General features: G+C 47.1%; 2 protein-coding genes across 3 annotated transcripts; one reads left to right on the top strand and one right to left on the bottom strand.

Annotated features, from left to right (window-relative positions):
• Positions 1-3,639: 3,639 nt before the first annotated feature.
• Positions 3,640-17,245, top strand: LOC133956453 (semaphorin-3F-like). The gene is made up of 18 exons (XM_062391502.1): positions 3,640-4,090; positions 5,864-6,000; positions 10,295-10,455; positions 10,572-10,634; positions 10,755-10,874; positions 11,083-11,176; positions 11,282-11,401; positions 11,521-11,666; positions 12,246-12,360; positions 12,465-12,534; positions 12,645-12,789; positions 13,634-13,856; positions 13,952-14,040; positions 14,152-14,193; positions 14,273-14,430; positions 14,529-14,596; positions 14,682-14,809; positions 15,661-17,245. Exons 2-18 carry the CDS (start codon positions 5,889-5,891, stop codon positions 16,036-16,038), a joined length of 2,232 nt encoding a protein of 743 aa, XP_062247486.1. The 5' UTR covers positions 3,640-4,090; positions 5,864-5,888; the 3' UTR covers positions 16,039-17,245.
• On the bottom strand, positions 17,036-21,194 carry LOC133956454 (actin nucleation-promoting factor WAS-like). Of its 2 annotated transcripts, none has more exons than XM_062391503.1 (11): positions 20,839-21,194; positions 19,926-20,066; positions 19,652-19,738; positions 19,434-19,530; positions 19,120-19,149; positions 18,998-19,033; positions 18,684-18,885; positions 18,408-18,586; positions 17,741-18,309; positions 17,538-17,649; positions 17,036-17,436 (listed from the first exon to the last, which is right to left on the bottom strand). In XM_062391503.1, exons 1-11 carry the CDS (start codon positions 20,938-20,940, stop codon positions 17,378-17,380), a joined length of 1,614 nt encoding a protein of 537 aa, XP_062247487.1. In that variant the 5' UTR covers positions 20,941-21,194; the 3' UTR covers positions 17,036-17,377. The 2 variants fall into 2 exon arrangements, with proteins under 2 accessions (XP_062247487.1, XP_062247489.1); XM_062391505.1 differs by having other exon boundaries at positions 20,846-21,193.
• Positions 21,195-21,319: the final 125 nt, after the last annotated feature.

Raw genomic sequence — 21,319 nt, 5'->3', positions numbered from 1 at the left:
GTCCTGCTGCGGGCCCAGCAGCGCCCAGGGTATGCAATCCAGGATGGGCATATACTATTAATACTGATGATGGTAACACATTCTACTCCGTGAAGTGATCCCATGTGAAAAACAAGAGTTGCTCTCCTCCTTTGAAGCAGCTTCACTCAGCCCACCTCAGCGCACAATGTTTTTATAACTATGAATTATAATGGGACTTGGTTCCTACAATATTGATCGTGACAAACTAAGTACAGATTGCCGGGTACAACCAAGCTGTCCTCGGGCTGCTCTGTGGTCTGTGGGGGGGGGGGGGGGGGTTGTCTGCAAAGGCCTCTGTGTGTATAAGGGTTGCAACAGTTTAAACGGATTCCCCTCTGTAAACTACACTCCCCTGGGTTGAGCCGGTGTTGCTACTGTACACAAATCATCACGTCAAAGCTCTCACATTTCCCAGAGCGGCTCTGCAGGAATCTCAGACTGATGCTCTGTGGACTGAGAGCTGAAAAGATAACAGAGCGGCTCATTCTTCTCCTTGTGTGATTGATGTTGGGTGTGCGTAAAAAAAATTGAAAAAGGGGGCTGGTGCTGCTTTGTGTTGTGGGTAATGCGAGAGGTTGAGGTGGTGCTGCTGATGAATACCAACTACCTGTGCGTGTTGCTGCACACGTGTGCACGCTTGTTGTAGACGTCTTTTTCGGAAGATTGCATTCTTCCCTGCTCCTCCGTTCCTGCATGCATGTGTGTACAGAAACGGCAAGGCAGATACGTGTTTGCAAGTTTCCAGCACGTATACTTGTCGGCTAATCAAGATGAAGCACAGCATTTGAAGTGTGCAGGGGGTGGGGGAAGAGTGAGCATGATGGAGGGGTAATGGATGAGTGCAGTGATAAGCAGAGCTGCCGGGGTCCTGACAGATACACACAGCAGATGGATGACTCTTATCTGGGAGATCACAGTGCATACTCACGCCTAGGCCCCGGTTCCAGAGAGCCACGATCACACCAGACAGATGAATGGGTCCACCCCCCCCCACCAATCACTCACATACTGTAGGCACAAGCACAGGAGGGCACGCGCACACACCTACACACACTCACACACTCACACTCACACACAACCACTTGACAGAATGAGCAGATTGCACAGCTCCTGTTACCTTCATTCCTTTGACATTGAAATTCACCTGGAGTCTGGCGTCTCGGGGCTGTGAGGGAGAGGATGGGTGCCGGGAGAGAGAGAGAGAGAGAGAGCGGGAGAGAGAGAGAGAGTGGGAGAGATAAGAGGAAATCAATTTTAATTTAAACTGCAGAGAAAGTGCACGCGTGTTTGTGCATCTGTGTCTGCATGCACACGCTGTGGAGAGGGAAACACGTACTCTATGTTTTCTCACTTTATTCTGCATGTCACATGTTTGCTCTCCCACTGATCCTCTGAGCACAAAGTCTGTCGGGGGGGGGGGTTAAGGAGCCTGAAGTCACATATACTCACAACGTTTTGCACTGGGACTCTTAATCATTAACCTGCTGTTACCACAGGCTGGTGCTGACAGATTTACCTCTAAAGACACAAGGGCTGTACTTTCACTCATCCAACTCACATCCTCCGGCATCCTCCTCCTTCTCATGTACAGTTACCCTCCCCTCCCAACACCCCCCCCCCACACTTGCTGTATGGAAAGAGCTCCTCTTCGGCAGCTGTTGATAATCCCAGCTGCATTTCATAGCGAGGAAGAGTGCCAGTCTCATCTTCGAGGCAGATGGTGGCTGGCTGGCTGGCTGGCCCGGTGGACACGTGGCATGTTGGCCCGACTGCAGGCGATGCTTGGTCTCAGAGAAGCTGCAGATACAGTATCTCTGTACATTCTTCCCTCCATCACCTCACTTCCACTCCGGTGCGAGGTGAGCAGGCTGCGACTGGAATGCACGCCACGTATGCGGCCTTCACGTCAAAGATGTTTTTCCAGACTTGCTTTCTCCTTTTGAAAGTCACTGGAGTGTGAAGTTCATGGATGTCACACAGCACCTGTTCCCTTGTCTCGCATTTTGATGTTTACATATTTCCCTGACCTGTCGGATAATGATTAGGAGGCTTGTAGAGTCGTGTGAGAGGAGACGCGGTGGAAAATAGAGCAAAATAATCCCGGGGAATATTGCACCTACATGTATTTTTTCACAACCCTGTAATTTCCTCTCAAGGTCATGGTAGCTGTGTGAGGGTGACGCCCTGGACGCTCTGCAGCGGGCCTGTTCAGACACTCTCCAATTCATCAATATACTTTGAGGAAAGACCATCAGTGGGGTCATATAATGGGTTGTTCTTCCCTCGAGGGGACAGCGCTCAGCCCCTGGAACTGTCGTGATTGATGTGTCTGAGAGCTGGAGGATTTATCTGGAGCCTCTGGAAGGCCTACAGGGATAAATGTCTCCCTCGCTTTTCACGTTACCTATCCATTAGACCAGGGGATCCTCCTGACAGAACACAGACTCAGTGTTTGTCTTCTAATCCCAACCTGTCCGTCATCTGTGAGACAAAATGCATCCATCACGCTAAAGGAAACCGACTGTTTCTCACTCCTTGTGTTTACATTCACAGAAAAGAAACTGAGTGAAGAGCCGCTGCTATCTCCTGCAAGTCGAGGCAGCGCTGGGAGCATGCTGGTCAGATAAGGCCAAAAGGATGGAGGATGGCTCAGGCAGAGATATGACGTTAATGGGTGGCTCACGAAGCGGTGGGAGCCGGTCGCTGCACCGGTGTCCATGGTCAAAGTTGAGAGCACACGGAAGCCTGAACTTGACGCACACTCGTGACTCATTTCCTCAGCTGGAAGCAGGAGGGAGGCCTCCTGTGGGGCGGGAAACAAAGAGTCCCTCCTGGACACATCACTGCCGGCACATCACAGCCTGGCCGACACCCAACAAGAGATAAGGTCACTGCTGACTCAATCTGAAACCCGGTGAATCCAAAACCCAAGAGTGTGAATTGAAGATAAGTTCTAAAAAGTTGGGAGTAAAGATGTCTCCTCCTCGTCGCCTGGTGTGTTTATTTTACTTTTACTGTGTCTCTGCTCAGAATACACTCACCCTCTGCTTTTGTGTCCTCGGTGCACCTCCCAGCGTCAGAGCTCACCACAAAACCCAGTAATGACGAGAGGCGCTCTATAAGCCGCTTTATTTTCCAGCTCAGGGCTCAGTTCACTGGATGGATGTCCTTTTACGTGAGGGCCCCCCCGCCACCCTGCTTGCTTTGTCACCGTTGTCCTGAGCGTCGGAGCCGGGCACACAGGAATCCCAGGAATCTTCCTCGCCTGACCTTCCTCTTGTGAGGAGCTGAAAAGTAATGGTGACATGGTCCAGGGAGCAGGCCCCACGTCAAAGTGAACCTCAGCCCCCTGCATCATGCATAAGAAGAGTCCCAGTGCATGAGAAACACATTAAACTGTGGCCTGTGCTTCACCGTGTGATTTCATTATTCAGGTTAAATAACCTCAAACCAGGGGAGAGAGAGAACTTTACAGAACATATAACCAACCCAGTATAACAGAGTGGGGCTGAAGTTAGCGGCAGCTGAGGGGTTAATCCTGCCCATATGGCGCACGGAGAGGTTTGGTCCAATGCTGCTGTGGGCCAGCAGGAGAGGGAAGGCTGGGTGGGGGCAGAGCAGAAGGGACTGGGAGAGGACAGCAGGGCTCACTCTCTCCCAACACCTGCACCTGGTCACTACGTTCACTCTCACGGCGCCTGGAAGGGACCGATGGAGCAACATCTCGTCCACATCCCGGTGATGGCTGCTGCGCTCCAGGGGTAAACTTTTGGATAAAGCCGGCACAAGGGGACCCGGGGATCAGCTGTGCGTGCTTCTCTTTTGTCCTGCGTCGCTACATTGGAGGGAAATACGCTCGAGTGACTACAGGCTGGTGGGGCTGTTTTCTCTTTCTCCTGGAAACCCCTGTCGGATTGTGTTCGATGCCTGCGCTGCACCGCTGAGAGGCTTTTTTTTTCCAAATCCGGCTCCGAGGGCGCACAACGCGGGGAATAAAGCGGTGACAACGCGCAACTTTTGGATCGTCGCGGACGCACACAGCCGCTGTGGAGACTCAGAGAAATCCAAGGTAGGACCATGTCTCTCCTCTGCGGTTTAACTTTTAACTTTAGTTAGTCTGTATCGCAGCGGATGGCACAAGCACGCGCACATTTTTTCGCTGGGTTTTTCGCTATTTCTGGATGTTGAGTTCACAGGTAAGTGCGCGCACTCGCTCAGCGGAAAAAGAAAGAAGTAGGTTATAGAAATCCTGTAATTATTTTATTTTTGGGGGGGAAATCATATATTATTACAGCAGGACTTTGATCTGTGGGGACGTTACCACCCAACAGAGAGAACCAGCTGGGAAATACCACAAAGTAGAACCAGGCCATCCGACATGGAGACCCTCAGGCACAATACAAGGCTGTCGACATATTTCTGATTTATTATTTGAGATATTTTAAAGGTATTTCACTAGGAATACATAGTTTTTTATTAAAACGACAGTATATCAATACACTGCACATTAATTTTAACCATGATTCATTTTAACCCAAGCCTTGGTCATTTTCCTTTTGTCTATATAGAGACTTAAAAATATCAGTAATTTCCAATTAAGCTCCTTTTATTTATTATCTTTAATCTATTTCTACTCCAATTTCTTATTTTCTATGAAGTGGAAGTGAGTCAGTGCTGTTTAAATGATGGATCCTCTTATAGGGTGATCACTACCTTCTTAAACCTAATGACACAAAATCACGTTGATTACAAATCTCATGGTGCATTAGAACCGATAACTGATGATCAGAGGAATGTAAAGATCGAGCCTCCCCGGTGAGAAGATATATGGAATCTGTGTGTTGATGCCAGAAAGTGTGTGAGGCGTGACTTCTTCTTCCCCAAATGTTTCATGAAAATGCATTTTTACTAAATGTGTCACGCCCTGCTTGGGAGCTGTGATGAGCATTTTGTGAGAACTCACCAGTTTTCCTCATGAATACCTCTCGTCCTAGAAGCCCCCCCTGCTTTCTGCTCCGAGGCTTGTACCCTGGGCCACCAGAGGCCTGGGCTACATGGACGTCTAGAAAAAAGAGAAACCCCTGGGATGGCTTATAGCTCGAGTAAAGCACACCTACAGGGAGACAATTTAATGGATGTTATGGACTCAGCTTTTAGTATTCATTATTTATATGGGATCCTCTCCGGCAAAGTGCAGATGCATAATGAATGCGGAGTTAAGGTCTAACAGTTAGGCTGCGTTCCGACACCCCTGAACTGTCAGCGGCGGTTTCAGCGAGGGCTACCTGTTCCTTTTGAACTGTCATGTTTTTCACTCGTCAGCTTTTCAAAGTGCGCAGACGTGCTGTGTGGAAAGAGGGCGAGAGAGAGAACGAGAGGCCGAGGGAATCACTGATGGGCTCCAGGATCTTCTAAACACACTTCTCTATGAAAATGGGGATGAAATACACGTTTTGAGAAAAGATGAACGTCGAAGAAGATGAAGACACTTTGATCATCCCCCTTTTTTCCAGACTTTCTCCCTGTGAATGTGCTCGAAAACAACATTTCACAGTCTCCACACACACACACACACACACACACACGCCTCACTACATTTTAAATAAATAATAGGCCTGTCATATTTTCCAGAGCAGGTGTGAAGATCTGGACGTTGTTCTCTCCTGCCAAACTCTACCTCTCCCTCTGGAAGGCTTCGGGCCAAACTTCTGATCACAGAGATCAGAGGAGGAAAGAAAGCGAGCGAGAGGGAAGGAGTCTGTCCTTCCTTCTCTTTCTGTCTCATATTTCTCATGGGGCACTCTATAATAATAGTTCATTCCTCTTTCTTTTTTTCTTCCAGATTTAGATCTCTGTGGGCTACCTGCATGCCTGTTACCATGACTGCGTCTGGAGCCCAGCTCCTCCTGTTGGCCCTCTGTGTTTACAGAGGCTCAGGCCTGCAGCAGTCTGCTCCTCGGGTTCGCCTCTCCTTCAAAGGTGAGCTCACACAGATTAACTCCGACTCCTCTGACAGCGGGGATTGTCCCTGGCTCTTTTCTGGTACAAGTTTCACTCACGCACACTCATGCATCCCCCCCCCACACACACACCCCTCGCGCACGCATCCACACCAGCAGAGGTTTTGCTTCCTCTTTATACATATGTAAAGAACCTACTTCCTGCCACATGTCAAACAGAGCAACACTGAAAACAAAAGGTGGATATTACGTGAGGCTGGATACTGGCAGTGCCCTTCCACACAGTTTCTCCCCCCCCTCCCCGTCCACACCCTGAACAGCCACACACGCTCCGGCCTGACCTGTTGGCCTCCCTCTGTTTTTGAAGTCACGACATGATGACACAGGAAGGAAGCGGCTGAAATCTGATCAGAAGAGCAAAATTAAAACGTCAGAGCCGCAAAGTTTTTAGCCGTGAGGAGAAGATTCACGATGGGAGTGGATTGTGTTTTTTTGTCCCAGCCTTTTCTATCGGCTTTTGGGATTTTCCCACACAATCTGCAGACTTGTGGTTCATGTTACAAATATGTGGATGACACCTTTGATCCAAAACAATGCTGCATGATTACAGTTATTCCTGCGTCTCGATCCTCTGTCATGTTGTGTCTTCAAGCGCACCTGCACACGTGGACGTCGTGCACGCTCACAAATCACTGTGAAGTCGACCCGGGAGTGAGAATCAGAGGAAGCGTGAATCAGATTTATGGCGTTCTTCGGGGGTTTGATGTGGCGGCGAGCTGTCAGGTCCCGGCTGGGTCTGAAGGTCTGCTGCTTTGTTGTCGATCCAGTGAGAAACATGTTGGATTTTCTAAACAAGAGACGATGTGAAGCAGATCAGAGGTTTGGTTTGAGTCTGAATTCTCGACGTGAGCTCAGGGGGAATCCAGGAAACAAAAGTAAAGATGTAAAGAATGTAAAAGAAATAGATTAAAGGGGCTAATTTCATATACATCTGTCTTTCGGTTCATCTAATCCACTTCATTTGAATAAACAGGCGACCAGCGCTCTGGAATTTGGCTAACTTGTGAACTTTGGACCTCAGTCGTCTGCTTAACGGAGCTTAGAAAGAGACGGAAAAATGAGCAGTTGAGTTAATTATATATGGCTTTAACATGAACCGCACAGCTGACCAGGAATAAAGCTTATTCAGTTTCATTTTATTCAAAACATTGACTTAAAAAATCTTCATTGCCGATAAACCAGGTAGGATGAACACAAGGTTTTCTAGCTTCACTCTGCAACCTGGGCTGTTTATATCACAACGTCCAGAACACAAACAATGAATAAGGGGACTCATTAATGATTAGGAATAATTCTGAAGTAGCTCCGTCACTGTACTTGTAAATATAATGAGGAGCAAAAACATGTAGCTCACTTTGCAAGTTAAAACAATTATTTGAAGATAAGCTTCGGGCCTTATAGTGCAGCCAATTAAATAAACTCTTTGATGAATGAGTAGATGTGAAGCTGTTGGTTTCCATATGTCACCTATTGATTTATTGTTTTTTATGGAAGTTGAATATGTTGGTTAAAACAATCCAACAGGACCATGAATGAATGAGGTGAGATGAACATGTGAGATCTGAGGTTGACACGCAGCTGGAATCTAGTTTTGAATCAGATTTTATGAGACTGACAAACAGCTGTACACGCCACATGTTTGTGGCGGTTGCGTATGAATCTGTAGCATGAGAGGGTAATTGCAGTGCTTTTTTATACGACCTTTAACACTAATCCGCACGTTTGGTAAACAGCTTACACACACTGGTGTGTTTTCACAGCACAGCCTGTACAAAGTGTTAGTATTAGAACCAATTACACAAGTTTGGTCTTGAACTTGATCGTCTTCCTCCTCGTGAGAGATCCGGACGTTCCCATCAGCTCAGACACAGTCGGTTTAAAACCAGCTGCGATGTGTTGAATAAAGCAGTAAAGCAGCCACACACACACACACACACACACACACACACACACACACCTCACCCACCCTTCCCCCTAATACCAAACAAGAAGGAAAGAAGTTAGATTTACTGCCCAACTGTTTTCTGCCACTCCGAGGATTTATTGTTCATTGTTTGTGACAGCGAGTTTCTTTGTTCTCCAAGGCGCCTGCGGAGGAGGTATTGGGGCGGCCGGGGGACATGTGACTCCTGTGAGCGAATGAGTGACACGGGAGGCCTTGCAGAGGAGAGATATCTTGTATTGTTTCCTCTGTGGCTGGGAAGTCCTGTCACTCACACACACTACAAAGGGAGTGGGCCGGGTGTCATTGGACAGAGCTAGTCAGCGTTGCTAGAGAGCAAAACGTGCAGTGTAACCGGAGCCGTGTGTTTCAGGATCCCATGCCTTCGCCGTGCTGTCACCAGTTTGTTCATACTTGAGATCAGGCTGCGACTGAATGGCAGCGCTCATTAGTGCCTCAGTGACAATATGTTGTTAAGTTGTAACACGAGCCCCCCCAGCGCCGGGGCTTCGTGCTCCAGTCCACTGTCCCTCCCAGTGTTTCCCTGTCGGTGTCAGAATGTGGTCAGAAGTGTTTGCTGGATGTTTACCAGATGATGGCAGTACATTGTTTGCTATTTCTGGAGGATGGAGACATGTATAGGGGTGTGGTGGTTCCACATTTAGCCTCCTGGCTGGGTCCACTACGGCCCGGTGCAGCTCGGCACGACGCTTGTTATCCTGTGTTTACCTCTCAGGAACAGAGCCGGACCGCGGCCCACCTCCGCGGCTCCATCCCGTGTCCTCCGGAGATCCGATTGCATCGCTTATTTTAGTGGCACCTTGACTGCATCCTGTTAACATTGACCTCAGCCGGACGATGGCCGCCACTTTGATGTAAATAAAGATTGCGCTTCCTCTCCAATCCCTGTAAGCCGGCTTCTGAGGGTCTCCGGGAACATTTGTCATGATATAAGCCTGCTGTCTCTCACATGCCTGCGTCATGTCCCAGGGTGCACATATGGCTGTCAGTACCCCGCACATGTCACTGATGTGGGTGTTTGCACTTGTACAGATATCTTTGTGGGGACCATTTTGAGCCTGGACTTTAACTGCGAAGACAGTTTTAGAAAGAGAGGACATTTTGACCGGTCCTCACTTTCTGACCCACTTTCAATGAGCTGTTTGAGGGTTAACACCTGCTCTTAGGGTTAGGGTGAGTTAGGGTTAGGTTAGAGGGGTAAAGGAACTGGTCCTCCAGGCACTGGTAGGGTTAAAACAGGGTTTATATTAGGGTTAGGATTAAAGTTAGGGTTAGGGTTAAAAAACACTGACCTACCTTATGAAAACCATCACTGAAGGGTTCAAATCATTTAAGAAACAATATAAATGAATATGAATATATGAAATAATATGAAAGGTTTAAAAGCACAGACACTGGTGGGGCAGCAGGACCAAAATCTCCACACCATGGTCTCGAGTGTCAAAATAAATAATATGAGTCATACTTATACAACTGTTTCTAAAAGATAAAGACTAAATATGAACTATAAGATAAAGTGGAATTCATAATAAGAGAAAAGGAGACAATTTGATTTAGGGTTAGGCATTTAGCTGTAATGCTTAAGGTAAGGGAAAGGGGCTAGAGAATGCATTATGGCAATGAGTGTCCTCACTAAGATAGGTGTACAAGGGTGTGTGTGTTTCTATGTGTGTTTGTGTGCGTGTGTATGTGTGTGTCTGTGCTTTTCATGCATTTAAAGTGTTATAATGTGTTGTTGGACGGAACAATGGAAGAAGAAAAATTCACACGCAGCGTTAGTGTTGCGCTCAGTCCATTTGTCTCGCAGCAGATGAAAATTGTTTAATCAAAGCTTTCAGGAGAACAAAAAAAAGAAAAGGCAAAACCTTTTTCCAGCGCGTCGTGTCCTAACAGGTTCTGCTCTGATGCACACAATCCCGATCTGGAGAATTAGCTGTTGGTTCCACTGACCGTGTTTCCTCGGGGACTCGCCTTTCTCGTCTGACTCCACGAGGCAGGCGGTGCCTCGAACTCAATCAAGGAGTCAGGACACATGAAATATTGAGATCTTAAAAGCCAATATGTTTCCTAAAATGCTGTTAGTTGAGTTATATTTAATCAGTGACACACATTTTCCAGCAAAGGACCGAGAACTTGAAGGCACCACGAGTTCATCTGCGTCAGTAATGAAACACGTCAAAGGCGTAAAGGGGATAAAGTGAATAGTTGCCCCCCCTGCTGTTGGGCTTTACTCAGGATGAAGATGTTTTTAACAAAGCTGAGACTTTTCTCTTGTTTCCGCTCCACACAGAACTGATGGACACACGTGCGGCTCGGCCCTTCAGCTTCTCCTTCAACACCAGCGACTACCGCATCCTCCTGATGGATCAGGATCAGGGCCGCCTCTACCTGGGCAGCCGGGAGTACCTGGTGGCCCTGGACATGCAGAACGTCAACAAGGAGCCTCTCATAGTGCGTACCGACTCAAACTCAAATCCAGTCTGCTCTTTGGAATGTGGCTTTGAGTCTCTGAATGCATTGATCCTCATTAATCCGCTGTTTTGTTTGTGTGTTTGCTCTGAATCCAGATCCACTGGCCGGCATCCGCCAAGAGAAAGGGAGAATGTCAGATGACGGGAAAGGGGAGACAGGTGGGATCCTGTGTTTACATCCTGCTCTTTCAAAAAAAAAGAAATTACAGGCCTCTGCTTTCATGACCAGGACGCTGATGTTCTGAATTCCATTTGTCTTACTCGTCTTTGTCCGTCCAGGGCGAATGTGCCAATTTCGTGAGGTTGATAGAGCCGTGGAACCGCACCCACCTCTACACCTGTGGAACGGGGGCGTACCAGCCCATCTGCACATTCATCAACCGAGGCTGGAGGGCGGAGGTGAACCCAGAGACACTTACAGCTCCCCCAAGTGGGATTTACAGCAACAGTCCCCCGGCAGCAGGCCTGGAAAGCATGGTCCTGTTAAATATTTCAGGGCTACAAACTGGGACACTGATTTGTTTATGGTTTTTTTCCCCCCCGTGCTCCCATGTGACGCTTTAGCGGATCTATTTTTATGCACAGTCTCTCCATCTCATCTCTGCAGGACTACCTGTTCAGGCTGGTCCCTGGGTACTCGGATTCAGGGAAGGGAAAATGCTCCTATGATCCAACGCAGGAGAACATTGCAGTTCTCATCAGTAAGGCATTCTTCTTTTATCTGCAGTAAAACCCACTAAATCTTTTAAATTCTGCAGAATCACAAAGTCTTACCGCTTTATTCTGTCATTGCTCCACCTCTGCAGATGGAAACCTGTACGCAGGCGTCCATATTGACTTCATGAGCACGGACGCTACTCTGTTTAGGACCATGGGCGGCAGAACGGCAATCAGGACAGAGCAGTACGACTCCAGGTGGCTCAATGGTGAGTAAGTGTGGGTGTGAGGAGGTAAATGTTGGTGATTACATGTTACAGCTCCTCTCATTTCATTTGACAACCACTTGCCTCAATCCTCGCCCGGTTTATCTGTTTTTATCCCTCAGAGCCGGTGTTTGTCCAGATCCAGCAGATCCCTGACAGCGCACAAAAGAACGACGACAAACTTTACTTCTTTTTCCGAGAGAAGAGTCTAGACTCCAGCGGCGGGGCGAGTCCCAGTGTTCTCGCCAGGGTGGGAAGAGTGTGTCTGGTGAGGAAACCACAGCGTATTAAAGACATTATAAGATTTAAACTTAGAAGAGGAGATGGGATAAGATAAAACGTTAGTGATCCCACAACCAGGGCAATTCACTGTTACAGAAGCAGACAAGCCAGGATGAGGTAGACAAGAGAATAACAAAGGAAATAGAATATAAATACAGAAAATATACAGAATACAATATTTACCTTCCACTATGGAAATATAGTTTTGTATAGAAATATACTTGAGTATTGCACCATCCATACAAATATGCATATGTACTGTTTATACATATATAGGCAGGTATGTGGTACAAAAGAGAAAATTAGTATAAAATGCTTTGTATAAATGGGTATAAATTCACAAAAGTATACTAATTAGCAGAGTATATCATAAAAACTACAAATACATGGACAAAAATATGTGAATAAATATAAATTCACATTAGTAAACAATGAAATATGAATGTAAATAGGTGTGTAGGTAGTGAAATTCACAATAAGTGTAATAATTGAACACAAGCTTTCCTTGTGATATATGAAAGGAACTGTACGTATTGAATCATGGCCTCATTTGCCTCCTGTCCAGAATGATGAAGGAGGGCAGAAGTCTCTGGTGAACCGCTGGACGACCTTCCTGAAGGCTCGTCTTATCTGCTCCGTGATCGGTGAAGATGGAGTGGAGACGCGCTTCGATGAACTACGTGAGTCCACGGCAGCATCCGCACCGCGCTCACCGTGATTGCATTGTAATTGCGGCGGCTTCTAACCAGTGGTATTGATCTGTGCGTCGCTCTCCTTCCTCCAGGGGACGTGTTCATTCAACCGGCGCAGGATGAACGCAGCCCGATGGTGTACGCCCTCTTCACCACGGCCGGGTGAGTGCCTCCCCTTCACCTCGCCCCACCTCGTCTCCTCGCTTCAGTGTCCTGGTGCAACGTGTCTCTTAATGCCGCCCTCTTACCGTAATGATCTGTTTGTGCTTAAGCTCCGTGTTCAAGGGCTCAGCCGTCTGCGTGTACGCCATGGCTGATATACGCAACGTGTTCAATGGACCGTTCGCCCACAAACACGGACATAATTACCAGTGGACAGAGTACACGGGCAAGATTCCCTACCCACGACCTGGAACCGTACGTTTCACCCATGTTGTCTTGTTCATCTCATTAAACCCGTCACCATGCATTATACTTACACGTGCATCATCTAAGCACATGTATTATAAATGTGGATACTCATCACACTCACTCCTTTTACAAAATTACACAAATCTTTATAACTTTAATTTGAGCCTGCACCAAGGGAGGTTGTGTTTTCTCCCCTGTTCCGTTTGTTTGTGAGCACGATTACACAAAAACAACTGAATGTGTTTTCCACACAACTTGGACGAAGGATGTTGTGTGAGAAGAACCCAATTAAATCTTTGTTGCCGATCCGGATCAGTGGGCAAATCCAGGATTAGGTTTTTGCCCCCCAACATTTTCTCATGGACTATTCATGGATCTTTTTGTTAGACTGAAGTTGTGTTACTCTCAATATCGTCACAATACAAAAACACAATATGATTCATGGACCTAAGAGAGAGTGTGTGACGTTTGTTGCAGAAATGATGTTATTGTATAGAATTAACTTGATTTGTTCATGTACTTAAGTACGTGTTACTCCGTATAGACTTTATATTTTTATTTTCACTAATACCTTTTAGACTTAATACTCTAAGTACACATATTGTGTCACTGCAATCCTGGGGCAAGCTGGCACAGGAATTTCTTTGGATTCATACAATCTTAATCTTTTCTTTCTCCTCACACTCAAAATACTTTCTCTTCATTTACTCTACCTTTCCCAACACTCTTCTAAATCCCTTGTATGTGAAAACTCACTCGGTAGTAAACTTCAGATTCAAATCCACTTCACACATGTTTTTCAAAAACATGCAACATAAACAAACTCCACCTTTTCCCTCTTCCCTCCCAGTGTCCAGGAGGAACCTTCACTCCAGACATCCGCTCCTCCAAGAACTTCTCGGATGAGGCTGTGGATTTCATCCGAGCTCATCCCCTCATGTTCCACCCAGTCTATCCTATCCACCGCCGCCCCCTGGTGGTGAGAACCGGCGTGGACTACCGCTTCACGGCCCTGGTGGTGGATCAGGTGGATGCTGTGGACGGACGCTACGAGGTGCTGTTCCTGGGGACAGGTGAGACAGCTGCGAGTGCTGAGGACACGAGTCCAACCTGAGGGTCATTCTGGTCTCAGATTAAAGGAGTTAAATGAAATGTGTCTCACTTCCAGATCGAGGAACGGTGCAGAAAGTCATTGTTCTGCCGAAGGACCCGATCAGCATGGAGGAGCTCACGCTGGAGGAAGTGGAGGTTTTTAGGGTATGTTTGAATATTTGGAGCTGAAATTGCTAAAATGTTGTTATCATAATAATATGTGATGATAAAGTTGTGTTGATTTCTCTCTTTTCCACTGTTAAATCTAATTTCCAGACCCGGGCTCCTGTCAAAACCATGAAGATATCTTCTAAAAGAGTAAGCACATCCGTAAAGACAAAACTTTCCAGTGTACGAACAGTTTCCTCACTGAGTTGTGTTGTTTGTGTCACTGCAGCAACAGCTCTACGTGTCCTCGGACGCGGGGCTGACCCAGGTGTCGCTGCACCGCTGCGGGGTGTACGGCCGGGCCTGCTCCGACTGCTGCCTGGCCCGGGACCCCTACTGCTCCTGGGATGGAGAGAGCTGCTCCGCCTTCACCCCGTCCACCAAGAGGTCAGGGACGTCTCACAGCGTCACAACTCACTGTCTCTACACCGTCCATCCAGGATGTGTCGAGTCAAACTCATTCTTGATTCTCCCCTTTGTCTCAGGAGGAGCAGGAGACAGGACGTGAAACATGGGGACCCCTTGAGGCAGTGCAGAGGCTTCAATGCAAAAGGTGTGGCAATTTTTTTTAACGTGTTTAAAGACCACTTTTAAGTTGTAATAATAATAACTATTTATGTATTTCTATGTGCTTTCAGTGGAGAAACGTCTCAGAGAAACGGTGCAGTTCGGGGTGGAGGGCAGCAGCACGTTCTTGGAGTGTCAGCCTCGCACTCCTCAGGCCACCGTCAAGTGGCTCTTCCAGAGGGAAGGCAGGAGGAAAGTGGTGAGGAAGAGCTGTCACGTTTTTTTTAAAAGTAGAAATGGAGGACACCTCGTCCCAGGGCCCAAGAGTCCACTTGAAATCAGTCAAGCAACACATTTTACACACTCGTATGTCACATCCCTGAATATGCCTGGATTCTCTCATCAAGATCCATGAATGAGTCCTTGAGAAAGAAAGGAAGACGTTTAAAAAACTCACAATATTAAAGAAAATGTGGAGAAGATGTATCCGCACCGACATCTATTGAGTTCTGCCTCACACGTCCACAGACAAGTAAATGCAGACGAAAGCATGAGCTCCTTGGCGGTTGTAATAAAAGTCTTGTTTGCAGTAAACAGTCCAGCACACGCAACACATACACCCACAGCTTCTTGTTTTTACACTGTGAGGTTAACACGGGGCTTTAGCTGGAACTTCACACGTGCTGGGAGGTGATTGTTGTTACTTCAGACAGTTACAGTCTTTGTGCTAAGCTAAGATAACCAGCTACATTCTAACCAGACAGACCTGAGATCAGTCAGAGTCTGATTGGGCCGATTTGAGCCTTTCAGTGTCAGCGTTTATGTTTAGCAAAATGAAAACTCTTATTTACAGAGCAAACAATGTAAAAAACAAATACTTTGTTGTATTTTGTTTTGTTTTTGTTTAATATTATTCATAATAACGTTTATGGTTAAGCTGTAAAATATCAACCTTCAATTAATCTATTAGTTTGATAACATGGTGGGAATTGGCCCATTTTTTAAATGCATATATACTGTATTGTTATAATCAGAATGTTTATCCAGCTTTAAGGGGCTCAACCACTCGTCTGTTTGTAATCTTTCTCTCTTTTATTCTCTTTCCTACAGCTCAGCCGTGTGGGGGGTGTTGTGAAGACCAACCACGGCATCCTCCTGAAGTCCCTCAACCAATCAGACGCAGGCCTCTACCACTGCCTCGCCACCGAGAACAACTTCAAACACACCCTGGCCCGCGTGGCGCTGCGCATCCTGGACCGAGACATCGTGCTGGCTCTCACCGCGCAGGACGAGGACGAGGAGCCCAAGACCCGGCAGGCGGGACCCCACCCGCAGGCGTCCTTCGTCTCCACCCCGTTCCCGCCCGAGATCAGACTGATCAACCAGTACTGCCAGTCCTACTGGGAACAGCTGAGTCCCAAACAGCAGCAGCAGCGCAAGCGCACCAGCCGCAGGCACACGGAGAGCCAGGACCAGGGCCTGGGCTAGAGGACGGGGGGGCCCAGGACATCCAGCACTGTCTGGACTCTACGGTGGACTTTTATGTTATGACATGCATGTTTGGTCGTCACCTCCATTCGTTAGGCAGGTGGTGCGTTCATGCTGTCGGTAAAGAACTGTACCGGTGGTTTTGCCGGTGTCAGCCTCAACACAGGTTGTGTATATTTTCCATTGCCGATGACCACTTTTCAAAGAGCACAGCTGGTTTCGCTCAGGTTTCGGGTTCGTATTAGTTTGACGTCGAAATCAAGTTCAAGAAACTAAATATATATCCTGTTAATGTTTGCTCATTATTTTGTCTCACAGGTTGACCCTGCAAATCTTTAACGCACCACTAAGTCCAGATTCCAAAACACACAACCGCATCACCACACATCTCTAATCGTTCTGTGACAAAAGCACAATAAAAGTAATTGTGATCAATCGTCAATATGAAGCAAGTTTGCTTTAGAAAACGTTTGACCCTCCGTGATGTAAAGTAAACACAACATGTAGTCGAACGACCACAACACGCAAAACCACAGCTACGGTCCCTTTTAAGTACCTTGAAACAGAAAATGTAATATATTGATTGTGAATATAATATATATGGTCATTGGATTACTCTTGTGTTGTATGAAGATAATGTGTTGCATGCTTATACGTGTTGTTGTTTGTTGCTTTGTTGTACATTGGACTGTTTTCCGACCTTTGACGTGTTGCGATGTTTGTACGGTGTAACGTGTTCAGCTGAGCTAATTCCATTGGATGTTTGTCATGTGATGACTCCCTAACTGTCCCGTGCTCTAGTGACCTGCAGTATGTGAGTGTTTAAGATTTAGCATACAGTGTTCTTCCAGTTATGCACTTTGTCGGTGGCGGTTTTTAGAGAGAAATCTGGGATCTTTTGCACAGATGTATGAGAAAAATGATACAGGAACATAGTTTTCATGTACAGTATGTTATTACAAACAGGACAACAGAATGGGAATGAAACAGGCTCAGATTTAGAAATCGATTGATGGTGTTCTGTCATAATCTGTATTTACTTATTTCAAAAAAATGGAAAGCACAAGGAACGAGAACATTTGTTTTTGTTTTTTTCAGCCAGAGCCACCATCCACCATCTTTGTGAGTAACACAGTGCTGTGTGCTGTGATCAATCCTACACTGGAAATGTTTGAACAAATATATAAACATTTCTCTCTTAAACGTGTCCTTCGCTGTACTTCCTGTCCAATTACGTGTTTGTTTAACCACCGACACAGTTTGTCTCAAAAAATGAAAAACACGTTGCACATCCACGGGATTTCAAAAACCGCACAAACGGAAAAAAACCACCTCTGGGTCAGTCGTCCCACTCGTCGTCATCGTCGTCTTCATCTCCGCCCTCGTCTTCACTCTCATCTGAAAGAGAGGACGGATTTTAAAATGTTTGACCTCTCGCTTCACCACATGCATTGTTCCTGCTCTTTGTGCAAATATTGGATTATTGTTTTGATATTTACCAGAGGAGTGGATGACTTTACTCCTCTTCTGCATGACCATCATGAGAGCGCCCACGATGCCCTCACTGGATTCAGGAGGTGAGGTTCCAACAGGATCAGGGTTCTCCGTCACCTGTAACACAGGAGGACATCGTTTAACGTGTAAGCACAGTTTTATTATGAGCATATAGAAAATGTTGTGAAGGAATGAAAAGTTGATTTACATTTTTGAGCTTCTTCCCCAGTCGGATCTGATCCAGCAGACTTCCTCTGCCGTCTCCTCCTTTAGCCGATGCAGGGGGAGGTGGTGGTGGGCCACCGGAGACAGGAGAAGGTGGTGCGAAATCTGCAGAGGCGGGGGGCGGTGGAGGAGGCGGAGGAGGAGGTGGTGGCCCTCCTCCTCCTCCTCCTCCTCCTCCTCGGCCGGGTGCATATGGGACAGGAGGAGGTGGTAAACCTGTGGAGCGCTGTCCGCCAGACGGCGGGGGAGGAGGCGGGTTGTGGGAAGACATTGAGATGTGAGAGGAATCTGAGGCGGGTGGTCCAGGGAGCCGAGAGTGTGCAGGGGGCGGCGGTGGAGGGCCGCCTCTGCCTGACTGAGGGGGCGGGGGGGGCAGCCCTCCACGTACTGGAGCTGGATGAGAAGATGGGGGCCCTCGCTGTGGCTGGCCAGGGAGGGGAGGCAGGGGCCCAGAGCGGCCTCGATGAGGTGGAGGGGCCGGGGCAGAGGAAGCAAAGCCCGGCACAGGAGGCAGGGACCCTCTATTGGGTGGAGGAGGTGGAGGTACGGACCCTGTGATGTAGTGGAAGATATGAATAAGACACAGAAGTGGGCAGCATCAACCAGCAGGGAGCAGGGAGACTGATAAGAAGGTAGAAAAAAAGCCTGACCTCTTTGGTTCACCTCCCTTTTGACGGCCTCCAGGCCTCCAGACTGCTCGATGACGTTGTAGATGAGCTGAGACGTCTTCTCGTCCCTCATCTCAGCCTCACTGATCCCAGCCTCGGACAGCAGCTTGGACAGGTCCGGGTCCAGGTTGTTGGGATCCCACCCGACGTGAGAGACGTGCCTGACATGAAGGAGGAGGACAGAGCAACGCAGTTAGACAACCAGCCTCTTGAAAATATCCATCCACCTTCATCAGGTTCATCATCGAACACGCTCACTTGAATCCACTGGGAGCTCCTATGTCGGCTTTGGAGAGCTTGATGCCCTTTTTCTTGTTCTTCTTGTCCTTCTTCTTGTCTTTGCTGCTCAGAGATGAGCTGGCGGCAGGCGTAGGCACCGAGCGGTAACGTGAAGACTGGATGTCCGGGTTCTGAATGTCCACCATGGCCATGCGATGAGATCCAGGGCTACCGGATGATGCTTTTGGACGAGATGGAGAGAATATCAAAGTTGGTTCTAGATTCCAGAAGTCACCGCCTGGTGGTGGTAAACGTTACACATGGAGAAATGCTGAGGTGAAGGAGCCACTGACCTTTGTCAGGTGGCAGTGGAGGTAGAGTCCCTCGGTCTATGAGGAAACAGAAAATAGAGGAAAGTAAAGTAGCTGCACTTTTAAACAACATACTGCATTTATGAAGTCAAGTTCTGTCTTACCACTTGGTGGATGGGGGCGCTGTTTCTTATCTGTCAAGAACAAGGAGGTGAGAGAAACCATGTTGCATCACTTTACTTCACTGTGTAATATTTATCAAGAAAAATTTAAATCAAAATGAAAATATCTTGTATCAATTGTCATTTTAGTTTTAGGATTCTCACTTTTCAGAGTTTGGCAAAAAACTCACAACCCAGAATTTCAAATATTTTTCAACAATATGTAAAGTAAATCAAGAGCAATGTTAAAAACGTTTTGATGGGAAATAAGGTATTTAATATTCTATCATTCTAAGAAGTAAACATGACTCACTGACCATGACGGGTATTTCTTTGGATGATCTTTCCCTCCACAGCACTTTGGAACTCGTCTGCTTCCTGTTCCTTTGCAAAGTTCAGTCCCACTTGACAGTCCTGCATTCGATTACAAGTCAACACAGATCACACTGCTTTACCACACAAATATGATTTAAACAACAACAACAACTGCATGGGGCCTGAGACAGTGAGAGGTTTTATAGAAGTGTGTGCGTACGTCTGCTTCGAAGGTGTGGAAGTAGGCCCGTGGCGAGTTGTACACGATTTGGTTGTAGAGCTCCTGCTCCCAAACCTGCCTCCCTGCCTGTGGGCACAAAACTTTTTATTTAGTTTAATATTTAAATCTCTCAATGACGCTCACGACCGATTAGAGAGATTGCAGTGAGTCACTAAGAGTCGTGTTGTGTCAGGTTATCAGTCTGGAGAAGGCCTCGGTGTTCTCATGCGGCCTCTTGACTGAACTCTTGGAATGAAGTCGAGTGAGAGATTACCTTCAAATCAAACATCCGGATGAAGTAGGAGCGCTGAAGGTTGTCTTTGATGAAGCACACCACTCCTGTGTGCTGCAAGCTCCACGAGGTCGGACTGTGAGGCAGAGCCATGAACAGCTGGGCGACTGCAGTGGCCATGGACTAAACACACAAACACAACACACACATTGAAACAATCCTGTGCCCAGGACACACATTTTATTGCAGCTCACTTGTAGATTTGGTGTTTTGTGGCGAGGCTCCTGATTGGCCAATGCTAATGCAAGAGTTGCTCAAATGTGCAGCTCTTATTAGAATGTTTATTTGTGTGCTCGGCGACAGGAGCAGTTTCTAGAGACACAGGAACAAAGCAACTTCTGCTCCTGTGACACCAAACCCGATGATCGTGTCTAATTCTGACACAGAGGAAGAAATGCTCCAACCACCATTTCCTGTTACTGCTGGGTCCCTTCTGATGACCTAATGCCAGCGACTCATTTTCAAACTGCATTTGCGTCAACACACTGTGGATTGTATGGGGAGAAACATTTGTATTTAAATAGATTTGACCCAAAAATTTGCCTTAAAAAAAAGATTTAAAAAGCCAAAAAAAGTATGTGAATCATCAGCAGATGAGATAAAAAGCACAAAAGCAATTAAAAAGCAGAAACTACATAATCTTAATTTGACTATTTTACTAACTCATTTCTCGGCTGAAGATTCTGTCAACAACTGAGCTCATTCAAATTCAGGACAGGATGTTAAACAACCGCAGGCACGAGAGAAAAGTCCTCGGGGGCTGAAGCAATTTATGGTTCCTAACAACCAGAATAACCAGTACACCTTATACATTTTCTCTCCACCCACCCCCTGTCACAATAAACCTCAGAAAGTCAACCAGCTCAGGACGGATAACAGTCTCAGAATGACTTACAGCACACCTTCTGCCCAGCAGGTCATCCAGCTTCTCGTGCTCCTGCAGGTTCAGCAGGGAGCTGTGGGCGCTGTCCATCTTCGATTTAGATCCACGGCTCATGGTTCCTCTGAGAGTTCTGCCAGTGTGTTACCGATCGAATGTGAACACCATTTGACGAAGAGACAGAAGACGTCCTCTCTCCGCGCTGTCACAGTCCTCTACAGGCGCTCACAAGTTTCTCTTCTCTGTTCTGTGCTCACATCATTTCAAAGCAGGAAACGGGCGACCGCACTTCTCTAACCCCCCCCCCCCCTGCTTGTCTTCTTTCTCTCAGACGCACGGCACAAATGAACGTGTTACTTCCATTTTCAAGAGTGAGGGAGTTGACTGCTGCACTTGTCCTGCCGTGACTGCATTCATTTTAAAGACACACACACGCACGCGCACGCACACACACACACACACACGCACACAAAAGATGACTTCAACTCCGTGCATG

The sequence above is a fragment of the Platichthys flesus genome, chromosome 7 (genome assembly GCF_949316205.1).
Source record: "Platichthys flesus chromosome 7, fPlaFle2.1, whole genome shotgun sequence".
Lineage (NCBI taxonomy): Eukaryota > Metazoa > Chordata > Actinopteri > Pleuronectiformes > Pleuronectidae > Platichthys > Platichthys flesus.
Note: the sequence above shows the minus strand (reverse complement) of the source record. Positions and strands in the feature narration are given on the sequence as shown.